Genomic DNA, 25,463 nt, shown 5'->3' on the forward strand with positions numbered 1-25,463 from the left:
GAGAAAAGAGTCTCCTGGCCTTTCCTGCCCAGGCTGGCCTCACACCTCAGCCTTCTGAGTAGCTAGGATTACAGGGGTGAGCCACCAGCACCTACACATGTAGATTATTTTTCACTGAAGATTGATGAAATATCATTCTGCGGATTTAACTTTTTGGAAGTATTTATCCAATGCAGGTTATGTCATAGATATTTTGTAGGACACAAAAATGCTTCACGAAAAGGCAAAATCCTGATGAGATATAGATGTAGTTCCTCTGTTCCTGTAGGCAACTCTCGTTTGGAAAACTGCTTATGTTGTATGATACGGACTATCTGGAACATCCTTTCTCCTTTTTTTGCCTTTAAATTTACATGTAATGATGTTACAAAAATTTGTCGTGGCTGAACCAAGATCTATTCTGCCCATTGCAGGTAAGCCTCTGCACACCCAGCGAGAACACACCTACAGAGAGCCTGGCCCGGCTAGTGGCCATGGTGTTTCAGTGGTTTCACTCCACGGCGTATATGATGGATGATGAAGTTGGAAGCTTGGTAGAGAAACTGAAGCCTCAGTTTGTCACCAAGTGGTTGAAGACGGTATGCGATGTTCGCTTTGATGTCATGGTCATGTGCCTTCTTCCCAAACCTATGGAATTTGCTCGGGTAAGTAAGAGCCAGTGGGTTTGACCTCGTTGGTAGGAGGGACTAGGCATTAAACACTACCTTGACCGCATGGGTGCTGGCAAGGTGTTCAGAAGATGAACAACTTTCTCTCCTTATTTTGGTCAAGAGTCAAAGATGTTTGCATTAGCAGCTGCGTTTCCAGAGGTATGCTTTGATGCTGGTTTAGGATGGGGAAGAATGGCAGATGAATTTGTGAAGTATCTTTAAAACTTAAGGAAATAATGGCCAAAAAAAGAGTTCTGAGCATCACAAATCAATCTCTAAGTAAAAAAAGAGCACTGACTTAATATTTGCTTTTAATGGAATTTCTAGTGTATTCTAATGGCCAAATTAATTTCACAGTCAATATATAAAGAAAAGTTATCAAAGCGTGAGCTAGTTCTATTCATAGAAACTGAAATTTCTAATGTACTCATTAATCTGACACTTGAATATTTAAATCTTAGCAATAAAGTAAATAATGAACAATTTTAAGGAAGTATTCTTTCTTGACATTGATGGGTTTTTTTATTATTATTATTAAGAAGGACCCAACATTGACAACAGACATTTCTGTGAGGTTGTTAGGGCTCAGTACTTTCCTGGCTTGCAGTCTATGGAAAGAGAGAGCTTCTGTGGTTTCTTGTATACCTTCAGGGACTTGGGGGTTGTTTTTGCTAAAAACACAAACTCTTCTCTTGGGCCAGCAAAGGCCCAATAATAAAATAAAATAAAATACCCAATAAATAAAAACAGGATAAAGCTTGGCATCTTTGCCTTTATCCTGTCTTGTATCTGCCTCCTTTTGCTAAACTTTTGGATCAGGTTCTTGCTCAGCCCTGCGTGTGGTCATGTTAGTCATTTAAGAAGTGTTTCTCTCAAGCTGGTCTCTTCAGGCGGCAGACACAAATGTAAGAGTAACTAAGGTATTTTCAATAGACTGTCAACCACTAGCAATGACAACATTCTCCTTTCAGATCTCTGTAATGGCACCTAGAAGTTTTTGGCCATTGCCTTATACCTTCTAGGAATAGCAGAGCCTTCCTTGAAGGCAGATTATTAGAGGATGAGGTTTCCTTCCAAGCAGGAATATTCATCTCATGGGAATTGATTTGCCCCTCTCACTTCTAGGATTATAGATCTTTGAAGCAAAATGAAGATGGTCTCTAGCCTGCCCCCCTCCCCCCAGCAAGGGCAGTTTTTTTTTCAGCCTCAAGTGAGGACTCTTCCAGTTTCCTTGATAGGACTTAAGTTTGACTAAGAGTGCTTGACTCTCTGCCTTCTTCTTCTCATCTTCCCTACATAATCTAAGAGCTGCCGTAATGAATTAGGGATGCTGAAACCAACAGGCACCATCTTGGCCATGTGGTGGATGATAGGGAATTGGGTTTAACTGGCGCCATCTTGTCTTCATGGTGGAGCAGGGAAGTCTCACCTCCCAGGTGATGGGCATGCCTGAATTCCTAGAGGCAGGGGTGGGGACTTGGACAACAGGTTACTAGACCTGACATGACAGTCTTGGGTCTTGAACTCTTAAGCTATTGGTGATCCTGCCCCCTGACCTAACCCTAGTTAGGCCCAGTCTAGCTGAGGGTCAGGTACACCAGGCCATGTGTCTCCTGTCTGCCTGTGTCCTGTCTTCTGGTCCTCCTCCTGGTCAACCCAGTGTCCCACCTCAGCTCTCCATTGGAGCTGATGTGGTTTGTTGGTGTTGTTCTTCTGCTCTTTCTTTCCTCTCCTGCTCTCATGGCTCAGTTTTCTAACAGTATTAAGTGTATTCACGAGGTTGCAGGTCTTTGTGACAAGAGTCTGTCTGTGGGTCGCTGGACTTCTAATAATGACTCCTGACTTGTTTTCTCAAAATGTGGCTTCTCTGTTTTCTTGCCATATAACACTGTCAGTATCTCTGAGGGTAGGGCTGACACACTTGATCTTTGTCTTTCTAGTATGGTCTACTGAATATTCCATTCTTTTCCTGCCTTTCATCAGTAATTTTTCCCTGTGATTTCTGAAGTGAGTGGCTGGCTGGACCTGATTTGTTGTCCTGCTCCTTGTTGGGCCCCTGGCCTAGGATTCTGGCAATAGTAGCCATCTGAAATGCTAAGGAGGCTCAGCCGAAATGCCCCCCAGCCACCCAGTTCAGAGGGTAGGTTTCTTTGTGTTGATCCTCTTGCTTCTGAACCGTTGGACCACAGGCTGCAGATGTACAGCTGGGAAGAACCCATATTCTTCATTCCAGTGTAATTTCTGTCTGACCCGTGAAGGAAGATGCTCAGAATCACTCTTTGGCAGCAATACAGGAAATGTCTTTTTTAAAAACGTATTTTCTAGGTCTTATTTTTATTTGTGATATTTTGTTTCCTTTCAAAAAAGCCTTAAGGCAATTTTCTATTTAATTCTGTGCTAAAAAACAAAAGGACATTTAAGGATAAAACAGGACATAGCCCATCTGAAGAAATAGATTTTATTTGATTTCCAGGACTCAGAAATCTGTGCATTTATCAAAATATGCTTCTGTCTTTGATGGTGCCACCTACTGACTACTTTATAAAACTGAATTTTTTTACATAATGTAAATGGAGTTCTTTGCCTATGCTGATATGTTTTTCTATTATGATTTCCCTTAGAGTAGTGAAGGATTAATATGATCTGACTGTACAAGTTAAAAAAATAGTTTGTAGGGAAGAAAACTTCCTTCTTTCAAAATGAGTTCTGTGTTTGGAGGCCTACAAGTTAACTGATAACAGATTAGTGCTAAATGATGAAGTACAACCAGAATAGCCAGAGATAAGAGATTTACGCACCAAACTGAACAAGTAGGGTTTTGTTGCTGTTTTTGTCTTTTTTAAAGACCACCCAAGAAGTTAAAGAAAGGTGGTTTTTTTTTTGTTGTTGTTGTTTTCTGTTTTTGATACTAATGGAGATTGTCAGAAACTTTGGTTTCTGCCTGGTGGCTGAATTCTCAGGAAATTCCCTCAGCAGAGGTGTGTTTTCAGGATGCTTTGCTTTAGGTAAACATTGGAAGTCCAAAGAAGATTTCTTTATGCTTCTTTAGACTAACTATTTCACTTTAAAATAATCTTGGTACCAGCTTTGGGGATTTGAATGGATTCCTACATTTCTTCTTCTGGAACCTCCCTTCAAGTTTCACCCACAAAAAAAGAAGCTAGGTAAATAGCTGTGTCGAGAAGCTTCAGGTTAGAATTTATGAAATAAGAGACTTGCAGAAATAAAGAAAGAGCCTAGTTAGCGTGAAGAAACACAATTATTTTTCTTTTAAAATTGATGGCTGGACTACTCAGTCTTAATAAGAATCTAGGCAATTATGTTTTCATCCTCAATTGATGCCACAGAAAGAAGGCAAAGACTCTAAATATATTAATTACTGGCAGAATGGGAATGATGGCAGAATTTAGTGTACAAAGAGGTCAAAAGCTCAGAGATAATCAGTAGTAGAATTTCATAAGCCATAAGGAAAGCTTCTAGTTTCCATTTTGATCCAAGTAAGATTACTTTAGCTTATCAAATAAATCTAGACTCATTAAATTTTATCTAGTCATTTGCACAAGTGTAGAAAAAGATAATTGATTATATTAGTCTTTTTGTTTTTTCCTTCTGGTTTTGGGGCTTAAACTCTAGACCTAGGAACTGTTCCTGCGCTTTTGTGCTTAAGACTAGGGCTCTACCACTTGAGCCACAGCTCCACTTCTGCTTTTTGCATTTAATTGAAAGATAAACATCTCACAGACTTTCCTGCTGGCTTCAAACTTCAAATCCTTAGATCTCAGCCTCCTGAGTGGCTAAGATATGAGCCACTGGTTTCTGACTACATAGGGCTTTTAAAAGCCTACGTTGACAGAAGAAATCTCAGATTGAATATTTAGAAGTCTCTTGATGCTAGGAGCCATGCCAAGAACTTATAATCAGACTTTATGTGTAGTGCCTATAGATTTGGATGAAATTTTCTTGTTTAGGTCCTCAAGTGTTTGGACCTTCTTTGAGACTTATCTCTAAGTCTGAGAACCCCATAAACCAAGTATCCAGTTTTTTCTTTCAAGAGTGCTTTGTAAGCATTGCTCTACAAAGTCAATGTTAATTCCTAAAAACTGAAATAACTGATTCTATATACATTTTCAAATATGTCATTCTACAAAGCCTTAGAAATATAACCAATTTTCCCAATTCTGTTCTGTTATAAGGAGAACAGATTCTTACTGAACTTATGCAAATAATAATGCTTTGAAAATAAGACTATTCAGTAATAGTTTCTGAATCCTGGAGAAGGGAGCAAAACATAGATGCATTTTTATTTAAAAAGGAATAATCTGCCAAATTTGTATGAGTTGTAGATAGCTTAGAAGAAGAAAGAAAGGGATTCTTTATATTCAGAAAGAAGAATATTAAAGAAAAGCAATATTGCAAACAAAAGAACTGTAACCGTCAAAATTATTCAGCAGTTGATTCAGTCTCATGTAATTCACTTTTGTGCTACTTAATCTAAATGAGCAGTTTTATAAACCCATCATGTCCTTCAGTAGAGTTTTGACAATTGTTATCAAATACTAATGACGCCATCTCAAAGCTATGGAAGCCCATGTTCTTAAGTATCTGTCATAGACCTTTTCCGGGTTTAGATAGATGAAACATCTAAGAAGGAATTCATAACACCTTTCAGAAAAGCATTAGAATAGGGCAACTGAATGTCAAAAGACTTAAAATGATTGTGAAGAGCAGGTGAGAGTTGATTATGACACAGTGGACATGGAGATGTTGTTTCTATAAAGTGCAACACATTTTGCCATAATTGGCAATAAGGGAACTGGTCAGTTCTATGCATTTTATATAATTCCTGAAGTCCCAAAATACTTATACTAATGTAACTTAAGCATCTTTTCCATATTATTTTATTCATTTTTGAGACAGACTTGTTGTTATGGGTCCCAGGCTGGCCTCAAACTCAAGATTCTTGTACTTCACTTATACAATGTGTACCACAACACTGGACTAAGCCTCACTTCTTATTTTATAATGCTTTGCCTATAATTCAAATCATCAATTACATGTATTTTATCTTAGTTTTTCAAAGGTGAACTCAAATCCATGAAGATTTCAAGATGTTTTCTGGGAAATCTCAAAAGCTTGAGACCTATATTTTGTTTAGAAATTGATCTGGGAGATGCAAAATTTCCAAAAATTGCTGAAAGGGGCTTCGGATTTAGCTCTGTGGTAAAACACTTGCCTAGTGTGAATGAACACTTAAAAAGAAAAGTCAGATGGTTCAACTACTGGATTTGGATTAACCAAAATCACAGGTCTCTGTGAAATAAGTCTTGAGTTATTCTATTTTTATTTATTTATTTAAGTTTATTTTTATTATTATTACAAAGGTGATGTGCAAAGGGATTACAGTAACATAAGTCAGATAAAGAATACATTTCCTTTTGGACAATGTCACCCCTTCCCTTGCTGTCTCCCAGTTTTTCCCTCCCATCCCCATACGTAAGTTGTTTAGTTCATCCTCAAAACAGTGTATAGTGAGTACCACTAATGCATTTAATCACCCTTTATCCCTCCATTTCTGTGCCTCCAGTTACCTTCCCAAAGACAGATAAATGAACAAATAAGACAAAAAGAAAAGAAAAACAGCAACAAAGAAAAAAACATCATTTTCATTTCTAGAGTTAATTTTGAAAAATAAATCTATCTATTGCCAGTTGTGGGGCTTGATCTCTGGCACTGTCCCTGAGCTCTTGAGCTCAAGGCTAACCTCTACTGCTTTGGGCCACAGCTCCACTTCTAGTTTCCTGGTGGTTAATTGGAGAGAAATGTCTCACAGACTTTCCTGTCTGGGCTGTCTCTGAACCGCAATCCTCAGCTCTCAGCCTCCTGAGTAGCTGGGATTACAGGTGTGAGCTACTGGCACCCAGCCACTTTCCATTTTTATAATATTTTTTTTTCTCCTCTTTATGCCTTGCTAAAAAAGTTACAAGCTTAACAGGTGTCTAATACATTATCAGGATCTGATTCCTAGGTATGCCCTCCTGCTTGTTTAATACCACTGGGAAATCTTATATTGCCACCAGGCCATCAGGAAATACATAAGCAGCTTCCAGATTTGGAGTTTCAAATTGGGGCTAAGAATGGAAGAGAAGGAAGGAAACAGTTTTGGTATTAATGTTCATTTAACACTGTTCTTACTGCTAAGGATTGCTTTTGCTATAGAGCAGGATTATTTAATATGTTTTATAAAATATTTAGCAATACTACCTGGAGATAAGAAAATAGCAGATATATCTAACAAATAGAGACCTTGTAACTTCAAAGTAATAAAAAGTAGTACCTTTGTAAATTCAAAGTCATACAAACTCAGTATTTTATATAAGGTTTGGCTTTTATTGCTCTACTTTTATTTGAATTGTATTGCTGGCATATGAAATAAGACATTACCTATTCATTACAAGGGCTAAAGTTTTTTTTAAATCAATATTTGTGGGGGAAACCTTTGAACCTTCTCCATTTGCCTCAGGTGCTTATTTTAGTCAACTGAGAAACCACTTTTTGAAGGCTGAGGTGCCCTCATAAGCCATATTCTGAAAGGTAAGGTGCTCGTTCAGAGCCAAGACTGAACAGAGCAAGGGACAGTCAATGGCTCTTCCAGACAGAGTCTAATGAAAGAACTAGGGAGATGAAGAGACCTTGCTGTCAGAGCATCCTGTGGGCTCTATCCTGTGGGGACCCTTGGGAACTAGGTGCCTTGCCGACTCTGGTCCTGTAGACTTCACAGTCATTTGGAGATTATGAGAGTTTCATTAAAAGTTGCCACTTGCAGGTGGAAACCTCACCGTCCTTTAGAAGTACAATCGTAAAGAAGGTGTTTTGTTCTTTTCCTCTATGGCTATATAAACCCCTCTAGGTTGGTGGATACTGGGATAAGTCTTGTAGCACAGTGACTCAATTGAAGGAAGGTCTCAACCGGATCCTCTGCCTGATTCCCTACAATGTGATCAGTCAGTCGGTGTGGGAGTGTATTATGCCAGAATGGCTGGAAGCCATCCGAACAGAAGTTCCTGATAACCAATTAAAAGAATTCAGGGAAGTATTAAGGTGGGTAAGTAGTTTAATGAAGTCATTGTAATTATAGTAATATCTGGCACTTACTGAATGTGTACTGTGTACACACATGGCATTCTGCTATGCATTTCATGTATTTTTCCTTTCAAACAAACCGCGCGAAGAAAACCGTGGTCCAACAGTGTAATAGCTGCTATAAATTGAGCTGAGATTATTTAGAATTGTTCAGAAAAGATTTTGTTTCTGTAGAGTAATAAGTATATACCATATTGTTTATTTTGAGATATTATCAGTAGGATATGTTGGAAATGTACAAAGGGAAAATGTTTTTAGATGCTAGAATGTAACTGTAATTCCCCAGCGCTTTAATTCTTTCTGTTACACTAATACGAATGCCATGTTATTACAACCATATGAATTATCTACAACTATTCTACTGATGTGAAATGTTTTCTTAGAGTCAAGTGAAACATGATAATAACAGTTCAGATCACAAACCAGTCTAAAGGGTTTTCATAATAGAGCATATTAGAAATACCTTGGTGGTGTCAGTGGAGCCTAATGTATGCTCATTTGTCATTTACTGTTGTTGCTCTTTTTTCCAGCAAAATGTTTGACATCGAGCTCTGTCCTCTCCCTTTTTCAATGGAAGAGATGTTTGGCTTTATTAGTTGTCGGTTTACAGGATATCCCTCTTCTGTGCAGGAACAAGCTTTACTATGGCTTCATGTAAGTGAATAATAGTTAGGGTCATTTTGAGCAATAGTTTTTTTGCCTCTGAGAGGCAAAGCTAGGTACAAAAGTGGAAACATTTCTATGGAGTAAATTTGCATGATTATGAAGGATCACGGTAGATTAACATCACAAATATGTAGATTAAATTTCAAATAGACGTAGCTGTAGTTGTGACTAGTAAATATAAATTCATGTAGGAATAGTACTGAATTTATGGTGCATTGGGGGCTCATATCTTACTAGCTGTCTGGGATTCTAAGAAATCTTTATGTGGAAAGGTTGAGAATGATTGATGTAGACAGTGGTGGGTTTGCGTTGTTCCCTCTACCTGGAATGACTTCTCTCCCTCGGTGTCTCCATTAGTGAGCTCCAACTTGTCCTCCAAATTTCAACTCAAAAATTTTCTCAAAAATTTGCAGTTTTCTGCTATTTCACATTGCTACCCCATCTTCCCAATCAAGGCCATTGCTCTTTCCTCCCGTGTCCATACAGATTCCCTGGGTGGATTCCATTTTGACTGTCTCATAGTTTTTTTTTTTTTTTTTGCCAGTCCTGGGCCTTGGACTCAGGGCCTGAGCACTGTCCCTGGCTTCTTCCCGCTCAAGGCTAGCACTCTGCCGCTTGAGCCACAGCACCGCTTCTGGCCGTTTTCTGTATATGTGGTGCTGGGGAATCGAACCTAGGGCCTCGTGTATCCGAGGCAGGCACTCTTGCCACTAGGCCATATCCCCAGCCCTGTCTCATAGTTTTTGTTATTCCCACGGCTTACAAACTCTTCCAGTTCAATTACCAGATCTTATTTTCCAATTTACTGCCCTAGCCAGCCTTTCTTTTCAGAATCTGGAAATGTTTTGTGTATAGTGAATGTTCAATGAAATTTTGTGAAATTGAATTCCCAACGTGAAGTTTGGGTAGAAATTGAAAGTAGATTCAATGTTTAGATTAAGTGAAGATATAGAAACATTGTTGGATCTTCTTAAAGAATTTGTATGTATGTATTTATTTATTATTTTTGCCAGTCCTGGGGCTTGAACTCAGGGCCTGAGCACTGTCCCTGGCTTCTTTTTGCTCAAGGCTAGCACTCTGCCACTTGAGCCACAGCGCCACTTCTGGCCATTTTCTATATATGTGGTACTGGGGAATCGAACCATGGGCTTCATGTATACGAGGCAAGCACTCTTGCCACTAGGCCATATTCCCAGCCCCTTGTCGGATCTTTTGTTGTTGTGTTTTCTTTTTTTGTGTGTGGTGCTGGGAAATCAAGCCCAAGGACCTCTAAATCTTAGATAAGAACTCTACTGTTGAGCTGTATGGCCAGTTCCTAGATACATTTCAGTGTCATACAAGAATGTCATCATCCCTTATGCCCTTCAAGAAGCTTCTCTGGATTCTAAACTGAAGAATAGTATTTTTTTTTTTTTTACAATTGACAGAGTAAAGGGACATATTTTTAAAAGTCATATGTGGGAACCAGAATTTTATCTTTTTATTCTCAAATAGATCTCCTGAAAGAATTCTCCTTTTAGAGAAGCCAGTCTTTACAGATGGTTGGTGCTACATCAGGATTCAGTTAGACGTCCTCTAAGCTGTGCCATCTTAGGGGGAGCATGTAGGGCCTGTAAACCTGTCTCCACAGAGCTAGGAAGTTAGAGTACACAGGTTGCATGGACTGGACCGTGAAGGCAGACTGCTGCAGTTGAAGGTTTCAAAGCCAAGATCTCACCTAACATATTGCTTGAAGTTCCACTAACTATGGAAACATTGACAGAGCTCCTATAATATTCCTGGCATGTGAAAATGAGATAAGAAGTGCTTCTTCATACTTTCTTTCTTCAACAGCTCATAGTTAGAGTTAGTATCAGATAATTAAATATCACAAAATGTGGTAACTAATTGATGGAAAGACCGTGGTGGATATGAGGGTAGCAAAAATAAAAACATGAAAGATAACTGGTTTTCTTAGTGTAAAGTTTTGATGTTGATTGTGTTGATATTTGGAGGTTAAATGTCCTCATGTTTAATAGCTTAATAGTTAACAGGAAACAGTGTTAAATATAGTTTTCTGAGTTTTAAAGTTTACATGTTTTTTTGGGGGGGAAATATGTGCCTTTTTTTCTTCAGGTATTATCGGAGTTAGATATCACGGTTCCGCTTCAACTCTTAATAAGCATGTTTTCTGATGGAGTTAATTCTGTCAAAGAACTGGCAAATCAAAGAAAATCAAGAGTCAATGAACTGGCAGGGAACCTTGCAACTCGAAGGGTAATTATTTCTTGTTTCACTTGTTAAAATAAAATAAAACCCCTGTCAGTTATATCAGGTCTGAAAGTATCATAAGAATTCTCACTGGGAATTCTTCATCACATCTCATTCCATTTATCTTTTAATCACATGAAGTAAGAAAATGTTTAATTAGGATAGGTTTGGTACGATCTGTAATCATTAAGTTTCTGCATTTTTATTTTCCTTTGAATTGTTTGGAAGTTTAGCTTCTTCTCATCATTGATGAAAGGAAACAGAATAGCTTTTATGGTTGTATGTTCTCGTTTTTTGGGGGATGGGGTGGGGTGAGGCGGTGCGGAGGGGGGGTGGGGGGGAGTGTTTTCCCAGTGAATATAAAATGTGTTACTAGCTACTGGCATGTCAGTGTTGCCCTTTGGGAGTGAGCAACTGGATGATTCTTTCTGCTGACCACATGTTTTGGGAAGTCACAGTCAACTGGTGGAAGCGTGAGAGAGGTTGTCACTGTGAACCAGTTGAATATATTCCCTGATTCCTTCCTTTGTGGGTGAGAATAGTGTGTAAAAACGGGAGGACGTTTTTGATAAGATTTCTATGGGGGACTCAGGAGGACCTGGGAAGAAGGCCTGAGAGCTTCTGCTGTTAGAGGGACATTCTCAGAGAAGCTGACTTTCACCTCAGGGTTGTTCTCAACTCTGTTCTTAACTTGCTCAGCATCAGGCCTCTCTACAGAATCCTTCCATAATATTCCCACCTGACACTAGGAATCAGAATATCCAGTACAACCATGGGATCATGCTTAGTATTCAATGTTAACTTTATATTCAGCAAAGTGACTTCCCGTAGATGACATTATAAATATCCAGGGATTCTGGTTTTTAATGGCTACTCTTCCTGTTTGTTTTACAAGTGGTGTGTGTGGATCTTTATGAGAGAAAATAGAGTGATATACAGATAGGTTGGCAGCACCCTGCTACAAAATCTATCCCTGATATAACTGAAGAAACTTTAATGAAGATTCTACCTGTAGTTATGGCAAAGGATTGCTGAAGCACCACAGTCTAGTGACAGTCCAGAGGGAAGTTACTGTGCCCTTACGGCTGAAGGAAGAAGGAAGAGATTTCTGGACTGAGAGCAGCATCACAAGGAAAGGCTGACTGGAAAATCTATAGAATCGTAGTGACACTCCCTGAGATGTAGCTCCAGAGCAGGGAGAGGGTAGTGAGAAATATTTCTACCACTCAACCTTCCAGCTTCAGGTCTTCTAATGGTGTTGCCCACTGACTAAACCCAACTGGACACCAGATAATAGGAGGCAAGGGAAATTCAGTCCATAGCATCCTTGGGTATGAAGTAAGGGTATAAAGGAAATGATGGCCTGGTTTGGGGATGGGGTGGAAAAAGGGAGAATAAGAAATACAATAAGTTTGATATGTAGTGTTTTCCGACGATAGTTTAATCATTATAATCCCAGAGGCCATTATTCTTTAATGAGTCATATCAATCTGAGATTCTGTGCTTACCATCTAAAATTTAGCTTAAATTTAGCTAAAATTTATCCTTCATTTTTTTCTGGTTCTGGTTTTCAGTAGGTTTAGACAATCTAGTTTAATTTAATTGGAAATGTTTGATGGGATGAAAATATAGTCGAATGTCTTCGTTCTTCAGGGAGCTGATGAATACTAGTTCCTCTAAACTGTCAGGAACATGACAACTAGCCTGAAAGTTTGGATGGCTTTACTACTTGCTTTTCTGTTTTGAGACTATAGATAGCATTTGGAGGGAATATGGCCATTGGGTATTATCAAAGGAACTCCATGTGAAAGCTGGAAATACCTTCCATGGACTCCTCCACTACTTTGCATAGTCATTTCAGCTCCTGTGAGTTTATTCATCCATGTTGGCATTCTTTCTTCTAGGTGAGTGTTGCCTCTGACCCTGGTCGACGAGCTCAGCATCATATGCTGAGTCCATTTCATAGTCCTTTCCAGAGCCCGTTTCGGAGTCCTATGCGTAGTCCGTTTCGTAGCCCTTTCAAGAATTTTGGACACCCAGGAGGAAGGACTATTGACTTTGATTGTGAAGATGATGAAATGAATCTAAATTGTTTCATCCTCATGTTTGATCTTCTCCTGAAGCAGGTAGCTGAAGCATGAGCTTCCTTTAAATCAGAGGTGAAGAATGAGGCATTGGATAGTAATTCTTTTATATGAATTGGTATCTTCACATGTACTGAAACAATGCATCAACACTCCAGACATTTTGCAGATTCCTTTGAGAATTTCCTAAAAGAGTATGTAAACTACTTGCGTGGATATCTGCAAAGATGTTAACATGAGAATGGATTTGAATTTTAGAAACACCGTAGCATTATTAGAGTTAATTCTGTTGGCTAAATTGAATGAACAAACTGGATAATCTTATCTTTGAAAAGAACAAAGTACAATTGTGTAGCGATGGGGTTCATGTAAAAATATTTTATAAATTCGTGTGTGATTATTTTTGTGTCTGTATATGTGTGTCAGGGCTGGTCCTGGGGTTTGAACTCAAGACCTCGGCACAGTCCCTGAGTTTTTTTTTTGCTCAAGTCTAGTACCCTACCACTTAAGCCACAGTTTTACTTCCAGTTTTTTTTTTTTTTTTTTTTTTTTTGGGCCAGTCCTGGGCCTTGGACTCAGGGCCTGAGCACTGTCCCTGGCTTCTTCCCGCTCAAGGCTAGCACTCCGCCACTTGAGCCACAGCGCCGCTTCTGGCCGTTTTCTGTATATGTGGTGCTGGAGAATCGAACCTAGGGCCTCGTGTATCCGAGGCAGGCACTCTTGCCACTAGGCTATATCCCCAGCCCTCCAGTTTTTTTTTGCTGGTTAACTAGAGATAAGACTCTCATGAACTTTCCTATGTGGGCTGGCTTTGAACCCTGATCCTCAGATCTTATCCTTTTTTTTTTTTTTTTTTTGCCAGTCCTGGGGCTTGAACTCAGGGCCTGAGCACCATCCCTAGCTTCTTTTTTGCTCAAGGCTAGCACTCTACCACTTGAGCCACAGCGCCACTTCTGGCCTTTTTGTATATATGTAGTGCTGAGGAATCAAACCCAGTGCTTCATGTATACGAGGCAAGCACTCTACCACTAGGCCATATTCCCAGCCCGATCTTAGCCTCCTGACTACCTAGGATTATGTGTGTGAGCCATTGGCACGCAGCTGTTTAGAGGTATCTTTTAAAGATGAGTTTTGTGATGATACTGGGGCTTTAATGCAAGGCCGAGCACTGTATCTTAGATTGTTCACTCAAAGCTGGCATTCTTGAGCCTACAATTCCACTTCCAGATTTTTGGTGTAAGAGTCTCATGGACTTTCCTGCCCAGGCTGCTTTGGAACTGTGATCTTTGGATCTCAGCCTTCTGTGTAGCTAGGATTACAGATGTGAGCCACTGGCTCCTGGCTTTAAAGGATAGTTTTTTTTTTTTTTTTTTTGCCAGTCCTAGGCCGTGAACTCAGGGCCTGAGCACTGTCCCTGGCTTCTTTTTTGCTCAAGGCTAGCACTCTGCCACTTGAGCCACAGCGCCCCTTCTGGCCATTTTCTGTATATGTGGTGCTGAGGAATCGAACCCAGGGCCTGATGTATATGAGGCAAGCACTCTTGCCACTAGGCCATATTCCCAGCCCCTAAAGGATAGTTTTTTAAGCTTAGATAAATAGAACATTTCTTTGTAACTTCCTTTTTGAAGTAAGTATTTCAGACTTGCAGAGAAGTTGCAAGAATACTAGCCAGGACTCCTAAACACTCCTCCCTCAATTTCTTAATCTATTAACACTTCAATCTTTTTCGTTCTTTGCGTATACACGAATCTCATTAATCTTTTAAAGAGTACGTTACAAACGTGGTATCCCTAAATACGTCATAGAGTATTTTCTACAAAATAAGAACATTCTTATATCACCGAAGTGTCATGGTGATATAACCTTAAACACAAAGGATTCATTTTTAAAAATGTATTTTTGTGCGGGTAGTGGGGCTTGAACTCAGGGCCTCATGATTTCATTTAGCTTTTTCATTTAAGGCTTGTGCTCTACCACTTGGGCCACTTCTCAACTTCTAAATTATTCATTTTTTAAATGGATACGATAGCAATATCACCTTTATAGCTAAAGAAGAACCACAACAAAAAAAAGTTTTGGTCCTGGAGCAATCCCAAATCATTCACGCAGAGTTTATTTGTCCTCCTTTCTTAGTCTTCTTTAATCCAGGGCATTTCCTCATATGTATCATTCATATGCTTGACATTCTGAAGAATATCACCAAGTTATTTTGTAAGATGTGTTTCAGTTTGGGTTTGGACATTTCCTTATGTTAATTGGAATTATACGTCTTGGTAGGAAGATCACAAATGTGACGTTATGTCCTCTATTGGTACAAGATACAGTAGTTTCCTTACTGGTGATGGTAACTTTGGTCACTGGGTTAATGTGATTTTTACCAGGTTTCCTTACTGTATAAAGTCTCTGTAGTCAGTCCTCTGTCCTTCCGTGTCCCTGGGTTCTACATCTACAGATACAACTGCAACCATGGACCAAAAATACCCGAAAAAATATAAATCGCATCTATTCTGAACATGTACAGATTTAGCTTCTTGTTATTATTCCCTGAACAATACAGAATAGCAGCTATTCACTTACTCATTATAAATGGCCCTAATGTGATTTAAGGCATATAGAAAGATATGCATAGATTATATGCAAGTGCTATGACATTTTATATAAGGGACTTGAGCACCCATGGATTTTGGAATCTGTGGGTGGCTCTGAAGTCAATCCCCTAGAGATAGGGAGGCTAATTATATGTTACCTTTTGTAATTAGTAACATGTAGGAGAATACTTTTAAGACAAGAGCCATCCCATTTCTTATCAGACTTTCATCCACTAGTTTTGTTGATGGATGATTCATACTTAAATCAATTATTACTATGATGTCTGCCAAATGACAATTTTGTAATTCTATAATTTCTTTTAAATTTATTTGCTGGTATTCTACTTAAGGAATAGCCTTTCCTTTTTGCTGACATATATTTATTCGACTAGTTACTCCTACAAGCACCAGTGCATTCTTATTTTATCAAGTGGGTTGTAATCTGCCACTTATTTTGTTGCTTGTATTGTTCTATATATAATCAGTGGGAGTCCTTTCAAGATGGTTTTTTTTTGTTTCCTCCCTTCCCCTCCCCTCCCTTGCCCTCCCCTCCCTTGCCCTTCCCTTCCCTTCCCTTCTCTCTGTTTCTGTCCCTGTCTCTTTCTGTCTATCTCTGTGAAGTTTTGTGGTGCTGTGGATAGAACCCAGTGCCTTGTATACACTAAGCAAGCGTTCTACTTCTAAGCTGTATCTTTAGCCCTCCACATTTCCTTAACTTCTAGCATAGCTAGATATGTTCGAGGCTCATTTTCGTATTTTTCTAGCCCCTGATGAAATGATGCCAGGCATTTCTCCAAGGAAACTTGGCTCATGCTGGTGGATAATAGTATTTAGAAACCATGGTCAAGACAATAGGTGAGGAACAGAGCTTTTTTTTAAATAGGTAAAATCTGGACTGGAGGTGTGACTCAGTAGTAAGAGAATCTACCTTGCAACTATGTAGCTCAGAGTTCAAAGCCTACTACTGCAAAAAAGAAAAAAAATCCATCAAATGGGTAAAATCTCACAAAGTTATGATTAAAAAGCAACTCTATGAAAAGCTTTTAAATTTCACATGTGATTCTTAAAAGAATTCCTGTTATTTTGACTTGTGTTTATATTAATTTTAGAAGAGCTGGTGGAAAGGAATGTATATTTATGGTCTTGAAGACTATATTCTTTAATAATTTGATAATATTGTCATTTATTAAAAATGATCTCTAAGTAGCATGTCAATAGAATATCTGATAAAAGGACCAACTTCTTTTTGTGTCTGTGTGTATGTGTGTGTCCCTTCTCCATTATCTTCCAGATGGAGTTGCAAGATGATGGAATTACAATGGGCTTAGAGCACAGCTTGTCAAAGGACATCATTTCTATTATCAACAATGTCTTCCAGGCCCCCTGGGGGGGCTCCCATTCCTGCCAGAAGGAAGAAAAGGCAATTGAGTGTAACTTATGTCAGTCGAGTATCCTCTGCTATCAGCTTGCCTGTGAACTCCTGGAGAGACTAGCTCCCAAAGAAGAAAGCCGGCTGGTGGTAAGCAGTTGCAGAAATGAGATGGCTCATATATAGTGGTAATAAAAAAGATTCAGTGTTATTCTGCATGCTGGGTTACAGGTAAGACTGTGTTAAAGAAAGACTTCTTATTTCTGCAAACTCAGGCTTCTGGAAAGGGATGGAACCACATACAAAATTCTAGTAGGTGGTTAGAATTAAGTTGTAGCACCTTGATTCATGCAATTCTTATGAATACAAAACATTACTTGTATTCCTAAAATAATTTTTAGTGCTAAATTGTTTTATAAATTTAAATAATAATGCAGATGATATCATATGCAAGAATATGATAAATAGGTTGTAAGTGGACACTGTTCCAAAGTAACTTCGGCTTATCAGTCACTGCTTATCAGTTACTGACTTCATCAGTAACCAAGAAAGCTTTCATTCTTTTTACAGATTACTTTCATGTTCTCTTTTTTTGTTTAGAGAAAATTGTCTAAAGAATTAACAATTGATATGTGCCATACTTTGCCCCATATATTTGCTAGTTTCTGTACAGCCTATTTTTAAAGACCTAAGACATAACATAATATATAATACCAAAATACACTCATACCATCAGAAGTAGATGAAGCCCCTTCCTGCCACCTTTCTCTCTTTTGCTCTCCCTTTTCTGTAATGTTAATCTAGGGGTGAAGGTGACTTCTCTAAAAAGTACAGCATACAATCAACAAAATCTTACTCTAGTTTCAGTTTATTTAGCTCTTTAGCCCTACCTATCTCAACATAAAATCTTTGTGGCATATATTCTAGCATAGTCATCAAATATTTATTGTAGAACTGTTACAATTTCCTATCCTTCCCCTGGCCAGCCTCTAATAACCATCATTTTATTCTGTATCATTAAGAGTGTGAATGTTTTAGATTCATACATAAATAATAGCATGCTGTACTTGGCTTTCTGTGCCTTGCTCATTTTGTGTAGCATAGTTCAATTAGTGAGTATACAATAATATTTAATATCTACCCCATCATAAAACCAAGACCAAACCAGTCACAATAATAGATGATGAGAAATCTGTCTTGGGAGCTCACTGGTAGAGAATACTAGATTAGCATGCATGTAGCCTCGGGTTCAATTCCCAACATGAGAAAAAAAATCCTATGGTTTACTCAGGAAGAGTTTTAAAGTAAATGAGAAAACTGTAAGAAAAGCCAGGTATGGTGGCTCATGCCTGTAATTCCAGCACTTGGAAGGCTAAATTAGGAGAATCTTGAGCTCAAGGCCAGCATGGGTTACATGACAAGACCCTACAGAAAAAACAACAACAACAACAAACCAAAACAATTTACAACAAAGTAAACAAAAAAATCCCATGTTACAGTGTGAGGAACACAGTGGTTAAGGTATGAACAAGGTAGCCATGGGAATATAGAGACAGGCCAATAAATCCACCTTAAGGGCATGATGGTGTCAAGAAAATATTCTTGGAGAAGATGAGACCTGAATATAGTAAAGGAGAAGAGGAAATAATAAAAGGAAGATTACAGGACTTTCCAGATCTAGAAAACTGCCTAGAAATGAGAGATGCCCATTAATTCATTTTTTTTTGCATGAATAGATTAATCCATTTGTCAGGGCAAAGCCTGAATAATGTATCCCACTTCTTATTATCACATCCCGAGGAGAAATTTTAACATGGTTTCAGAGGGGGCTGACCATACTCAAACTACCACCTTTTGTATTCAAGTGCTGACGCATGCATCATTGGATCTATGGATCTTTTTCTTCAGAGAAGACTGGAAAGAAATAGATGATTGTAGTCATGTGCATATTGTGGTAGGATGTATTGGGTAAGATGGGAAGAGAGCTAAAGTTATAATTCTGGGAAGTACTAGCTTTTAAGAAGGGGAAGGAGAAAAGACCAGAGAAGAGCCAGAGATGCAAGAGAAAAATGGGAAAACACTAACACAGAAACCAAGGTAGGTAGTTTAGAGAAGGAGGGAGTCGTCCACCATAATGAGTTTTAAAGAGGAAAAAGACAGAAAAGTGCCCTTGGTTTCTGAAGTCAGGGAATCCTTAGTACTCGCAGAGATGAGCATAACCAAGAACCACAGTGTAATCTGAATAAATCTATCCCCTCCACCATGTTCCCATCTCCCCTTCTTCCTTCCATTTTTCAAACAGTGTTAAGAGGGTTTCATTATGCTGTTAGCATATGTGTATATATAGATCTCCATCACCATTATCATAATTATTTTAGGTTCCTACTCCACAAGTGAGCAAGAACATTTGATAATCTGTAAATTTTCTTTTTTGTTTTTTGAGTTTGGCTTATCTTACTCAACATGATGACCTCTACACAGCAAGCTTCCTCTACTCTGTCATTTTTTACAACACCATCCCGTAAAACAAGGAGAGAAATAGCACAAATGTAGGACAACTGACCCACCAAAGCAACCCCCAATGTACATCCATATGCTTTTCATTTGTCATGGGCTCAAAATACATTTGGAGATAGAGCTAAAGGATTCAGGTTTTCCTAAATTTAATGGGAAGAGGTGCTCAATAAGAGTATTGGTGTTTGATTTTCTAACTATTGTAAAAAGCCAGATAACTCCTGGCTTCAAAAATGTTTATAAGCAATGCCCTACTCTTGTTATACCTTGATATAAAGCTGTGAACTCCATAACTTTATAAAACAAGATATAAGGCAAACACAAGAGGAGGATAAAATACTAAATTAAAAAAAAAGAGGACTTGGGCTGGGGATATGGCCTAGTGGCAAGAGAGCTTGCCTCCTATACATGAGGCCCTGGGTTCAATTCCCCAGCACCACATATACAGAAAAACGGCCAGAAGTGGCGCTGTGGCTCAAGTGGCAGAGTGCTAGCCTTGAGCAAAAAGAAGCCAGGGACAGTGCTCAGGCCCTGAGTTCAAGGCCCAGGACTGGCCAAAAAAAAAAAAAAAAAAGAGGATTATGTCTGAGAACACAGTCTCCACCATGCATTGGCCACCTTAGCTGTTCCAGCTTCCTCTTGGGTCAAGAGATTGAGGAGATGTGTGAAGAATTGCTGGCAGAAGTCAGCCTGGTTTGCAAAACAAGTAATACCAGCCCAACCACACTGGAGGACTACCAGACATGTGGGTTATTAAGTATGTGTGGAAGAATCAATATGCTGTAAGCAACATCCCACTGTATCAAATTGTATGAAGTTCAGTTTATAATTTGACGTGGTGCCCTGTCTTGAGTGGCCTATGAAAAGAACCAGCCTCAGTAAAACTGTAAAGGTATTTTTCAGAGCCCTGTCAGCTGCTGTTTCAGTACTGGTTTCTTTCTTCCTTAAGTCCTTCTTCATCCCATCAGTAGTTGTCTCTTTTTGCTTTGTCTCTCAGTCAATTCTTGAAAAAATAGTCACTCATTAAAGAATTAATTATAAGAGCATTCCAAAAGAGGATATTTAGATATTAAACCTGAAAGAAAAAAACCCCATAATAGCTGGAGTATTTATACACACAGAGAGTGGGAGAGTAGACATACCCTTTAACATGTTTCCCTCTATTTTGCAGCTTATTTTGCATATATAAACATAACATGTTACATGTACACATAAATATACGTGTGACTATATGATGTGAAGTGTTTACATTGTTGCATAACCAATCTCTAGGACCTTTACATCTCCCAAGCCCAGAACTCTGTGGCTGTTCAACAGCTTTTTTCGAGTCCTCTCAACTCCTGCCAACTTTCTCTCATGCTACTTTCTCTTCTTATGCCTTTGACTACAGATAGCTCTATAGGTAGATATCTTAAGTAAGTGAGGTCATACAGTGTCTGTCGTTTGTGACTGGTTTCACTTAACACATAATGCCCTAAAATTTCTTCCAAATGGTAGCGTATGTCAGATTCCCTTTTGTCTTTAAGATAATAGTCCACTGTGTAGATAAACTTTTTGGTGACCCAGCTGTCTGTTCATTGGCACTTGGGCTACGAAACTTTCCTTTAACTCACATATGATATCAATTTCTTGCTCCTAAAGCACTGACTTAGCTAGGCAACCAGAGTTTGCCTTGGAAAGCACCTCTGTGAACACTTCATTCCCTTCTAAATACATTCTGTCGCTGAATAGAATATGCATGGATGAGAATCTATCTTGTGGGCAGTGGTGTAATGATCTTTGGGAATAAAGCAGAGGGTGGGTGAACAGGCTCCCTTCCCACATTTATTTCAAGTGAAGGAACTGTTTCAGCAATAGCTGATATAAACCTCTCAGTGCTGACGAAGCAAGCTCAGGCCCTTCTAAGTCATCCCCTCTGGTTCTGCACAAGGCTGGACAGAACAGGCCAAGAGATACCTTTGTTGATTCAAGCCAACATATTTTTTTTATAGCCCTCAAGGACTTCTCATCTGGCTGCTTGTTGTATTTGTTGCAGGAGCCCACAGACAGCCTTGAAGACAGTCTCCTTTCTTCCAGACCAGAGTTCATCATAGGCCCCGAAGGGGAGGAGGAAGAGAACCCAGCAGCCAAGCAGGGAGAGAATCCAGGCAATTGCAGTGTGCCTCCAGAACATGCTGGTAGGTGAACGTGGCTGTTGGCGAATGCAGGGCCTGCTTTCCAGCTTGCATTGCACAGAGCCCAGTGTTCACAACCTCGGCGTCTTAGGTTCGTGTTTCAGTGCATGTCTGTACAGATGAAATTTCCCACCAGTGAACAGACTCGTCTACTTCCAGAGATATACAGTTTCCTGAGTATTTTTCTGGCAGCAAGAGTTTGTGTTTGGTTAAAACCTCATCATTAGGCTAAGTATTCGTGGCTCACGCCTGTAATCCTAGCTATTCAGGTGGCTAATATATGAGGATTGTGGTTCAAAGACAGCCAGGGCAGAGAAGTCCGTAAGACTCTCATCTCCAATAAACCACTCAGAAAAAGCTAGAAGTGGCACTGTGGTTTGAATGGTAGAGTGCTAGCCTTGAGCAAAAGAAGCTCAGGGACAGTGCCCGGGCCCTGAGTTCAAGCCCCGGGACTAGCATAACAAAACAAAACAACAACAAAAGCCCCTTATGGTAAGTGTAGGAAGCTCATGTAATCTCAATACAGAACATTCCGTGTGAAAGTAACTGTGAACCCAGGCTGAATGGCTGAAGTGACGTTGACTGACAGTTTCAATAGCCACTCAGGGGGAGCAAAGCAGAGTGTTTTTGAATATGTGCTGGGGGTGGGGTGGGGGGGACATCTGGCCCAAACCCTGGACAGGTACACCTCACATAGCTCTGCTTGAAGGCTGGTTGACTCTTCCAGTTAGCAATGTCAGCTTCTATTTTTTTTTTTTTTTTGCCAGTCATGGGGCTTGAACTCAGGGCCTGAGCACTGTCCCTGGCTCACTTTTGCTCAAGGCTAGCACTCTACCACTTGAGCCACAGCGCCACTTCTGCCTTTTTCTGTTTTACGTGGTGCTGAGGAATTGAACCCAGGGCTTTGTGCATGCTAGGCAAGCGCTCTAACACTAGGCCACATTCCCAGCCCCGTCAGCTTCTTTTTAATTGGTTCACAAGCTCTGGGTAGGTAAACTATGGATAGCAAGATGGCAAGCCATGTCAGGAACTGTTCCCCAGCTCCTCCAACTGAAATAGCTTAGAGAGTTCAGCATAGGACCCCATGTGCTTCTGTAGAACTGGGAAAAATTACTACATCTTTTGTTTTTTTTTTTTTTTTGGCCAGTTCTGGACCTTGAACTCAGGGCTGAGCACTGTCCCTGGCGTCCTTTTGCTCAAGGCTAGCACTCTGCCACTTGAGCCACAGCGCCACTTCTGGCCGTTTTCTGTATATGTAGTGCTGGGGAATTGAACCCAGGGCCTCATGTATAGGAGGCAAGCTCTCTTGCCACTAGGCCATATCCCCAGCCCCAAATTACTACATCTTTTAGGAAATTGTCCACTATTCTGAAACATTAGGCTCTCTAGCCCCATAGAAGCCCACATCGGAACCAGGAAGCATCTTTTTAGTGCACAGCACACCCGCTTAGGGGCTGATATGTGAGGTTCATTGCAACTGCTGAGTGTGTTATTCAAACCCATTACCACAACATTCTTGGGTAGCATTATTATTGCTTCTTTATGGACCATTAAGTGGCCACAGAGCCTAAATACCTCAGCTCCCACTGTTTAACACCATCGAAGCAGCGTTTAAAGTGTACCTGAGGTGTTCTTCGGTGTATCTGGCCTGGAGTAGGAAAAAGCCCTGTGTTGCTTCCTATGGAGTTTTTTCATGGGCGTGGTACTTCACAATGGAGAGAGGCAGGGAAATGCGATAAGACCCGACAAGAGTGTTCTAATATGGTATATTTCATAAGTCGGAATTTTTGTTAGTTTGTTTTTTTGTTGTACTGGGAATTGGACCAGAGGTCTTTGGAATACCAGGCAAGTAAGTGCTCTGCCTCTTGAGAGGCACCCCCAGGCCTTGGGTTTATATTTTGTTTTTGAGATAGGATGATAACTTTGCCCAAAGTTGGCCATCACCTTGCATTCCTCTGTCTCTTCTTGCCTCTTCAGTAGCTGGGAGGACAGGCGTGTGCTACCATGCCTGGCTCTATATTGGAGGGTTTGTTTGTTTCTTTTGCCAGTTCTGGGGCTTGAACTCACAGCCTGGGCACTGTCCCTGAGATGCTTTTGCTCAAGGCTAGCACTCTACCACTTGTGCTACAGCACCACTTCCAGCCTTTTCTGTGTATGTGGTGCTGAGGAATCGAACCCAGAGTTTCATGCATGCTAGGCAAGCACTCGACCACTAAGCCACATTCCCAGCCCCTATACTGGAATTTTAAGAAGGATCTTCTTTAAACAAAGTATCCTGAAGAGAAGAAAGCTAGGCTGGAAGCATAGGTCAAATACCTGCCAAGTGAGTGTGAGGCCCTGAAAAGAAAGCCAAAATCTACCAATTTTGTTCAACCTTCTTACTTAGCAAATAAGAAAATAAATCCTAGATTGATTATATGACTTGCTCATGGTCATATAGTTCATGATTCATTTATTTATTTATTCATTTATTTATTATCATATATACTTAAAAATAAAATAAGTGAGCTTCAGTCTCCCCATCCCTTGATTCTGGGCCTAACTGGGGTGGGGTCTTGGAATTAGAAATCCAAATACTGTACAATGTATAGTGAGTGACAGAAGTTGGAACTGAAACCCATTTATCCTGATTTATTTAATAGCGACCTGGCTGTAGAATTGAAGTTGCTGAGGCCTAGATTTAGAGTAAAGTTCATGTAGATTTGAACCCTATAAGAAGTAGGGACTTAGGATCCAATAAACAGAACTATTTCTATGCAAATATATATCTATATATAAAATATAAAGTGGCATAGTCTTTGCATATGAGCTATGTACATTCTCTCTCGTATGTATTAAATTCTTCTTAGATTACTTAAATAATGCAATGGAAAAGCTTTGTTTTGCTTTATTTTGTTTTGTTTTGTGGTGACGAGGATGGATCAGAAGGCTTTGCACATGCTAGGCAGAGCTCTAACACCCAGTTATATCCTTGGCCTATAGTGAAAAAATTATACAGTTATTCTGTACAATAATGACAAGAAAATTGTCTATATATGTTCCGTAAAGATGCACTCATTTTTCTTTGAATGCTTTTGAGCCTTGGTTAGATTGAATCTACCGACAGATGCGGAAGGCCAACTGTACTATTGTCCTTGCTGAATTATTATAAACTCTCCTTTAAAAAATACTTGCGTATTCTCACTCAGACAATAGCTCCTATCACAGCTTCGGCCTAGTTTCCTCCTCTTAGTTATTTTCTTTCAAGCACAGTCATAACCTGTCTCTGTTGAGCTGGTCCTGGTGGTGCACCCCTGTAATCCCAGCTCTCAAGAGGCTGAGAAAAAGCAGATCAGGAGTTCAAGGCTGGTCTGGCTACCTACATAAGAGATCTATCTCCAACAAAAGCAGACAACACACGTTCTCCTCTGAGAAGCTCCTGTTGATGCTCTTCCTTGACCAGTGTTTGTCATTGCTCAGAGCCTTAGTGTAACTTCTGGTCTGTGGCCTTCGGGAAACAATGTTCCGCTGACATAATGCTTAGTGAGTTCTGTGTCATGCTAGATGATTTCCTTCTTTCTGCATTTTGTAGAAAACTGCATTTCTTACAGCAGTTAGGTATGTCCACCACTAAAAATATATAAAACTTTTGCATTAAACAATATAGAATCAAATGTGGATAACCAGCATTTAAAATGCCTGTGAGTGGAAGAGCCCGAATAAACTATTTAATATAAACACCAAGAAGATTTGACGGATGCTGTCTCTGATCCTAGGAGTTTCCACAACTTACAGTGACACATTATTCAGACATTTTGCACTACTTTTGACACCCGGTTCGCTTGTGGCTTCTTCTCTCTAGCATGCTTGGGTGTGCGCCATATCCCTGTCCCACCAAAGAGGTGAAAAGCTTGGGCATCCTGATGAGAAGATGAAACCATGAGCGGTGTTCTCATCTGAGTAGACTCATCTTGTTCAAAACATGCTCATTGGGTGCTAGACTGCAGGATCAACCCCACTTTCAGTGCTAGTCATCTTGCCTACCCCTC

At 39.7% G+C, this 25,463-nt stretch overlaps 1 protein-coding gene across 1 annotated transcript in view; it reads left to right on the top strand.

Moving 5' to 3' along the window:
* Unc79 (unc-79 homolog, NALCN channel complex subunit) overlaps positions 1–25,463 on the top strand; it is a 220,870-nt gene that overhangs the window by 105,381 nt on the left and 90,026 nt on the right. The window contains 7 exon segments of the mRNA XM_048362115.1: positions 414–644; positions 7,558–7,748; positions 8,321–8,444; positions 10,572–10,712; positions 12,611–12,832; positions 16,670–16,897; positions 21,297–21,438. Of these exon segments, the coding sequence (XP_048218072.1) occupies positions 414–644; positions 7,558–7,748; positions 8,321–8,444; positions 10,572–10,712; positions 12,611–12,832; positions 16,670–16,897; positions 21,297–21,438 (1,279 nt within the window).

This window comes from Perognathus longimembris, chromosome 14, assembly GCF_023159225.1.
Source record: "Perognathus longimembris pacificus isolate PPM17 chromosome 14, ASM2315922v1, whole genome shotgun sequence".
NCBI classification, from domain to species: Eukaryota; Metazoa; Chordata; class Mammalia; order Rodentia; family Heteromyidae; genus Perognathus; species Perognathus longimembris.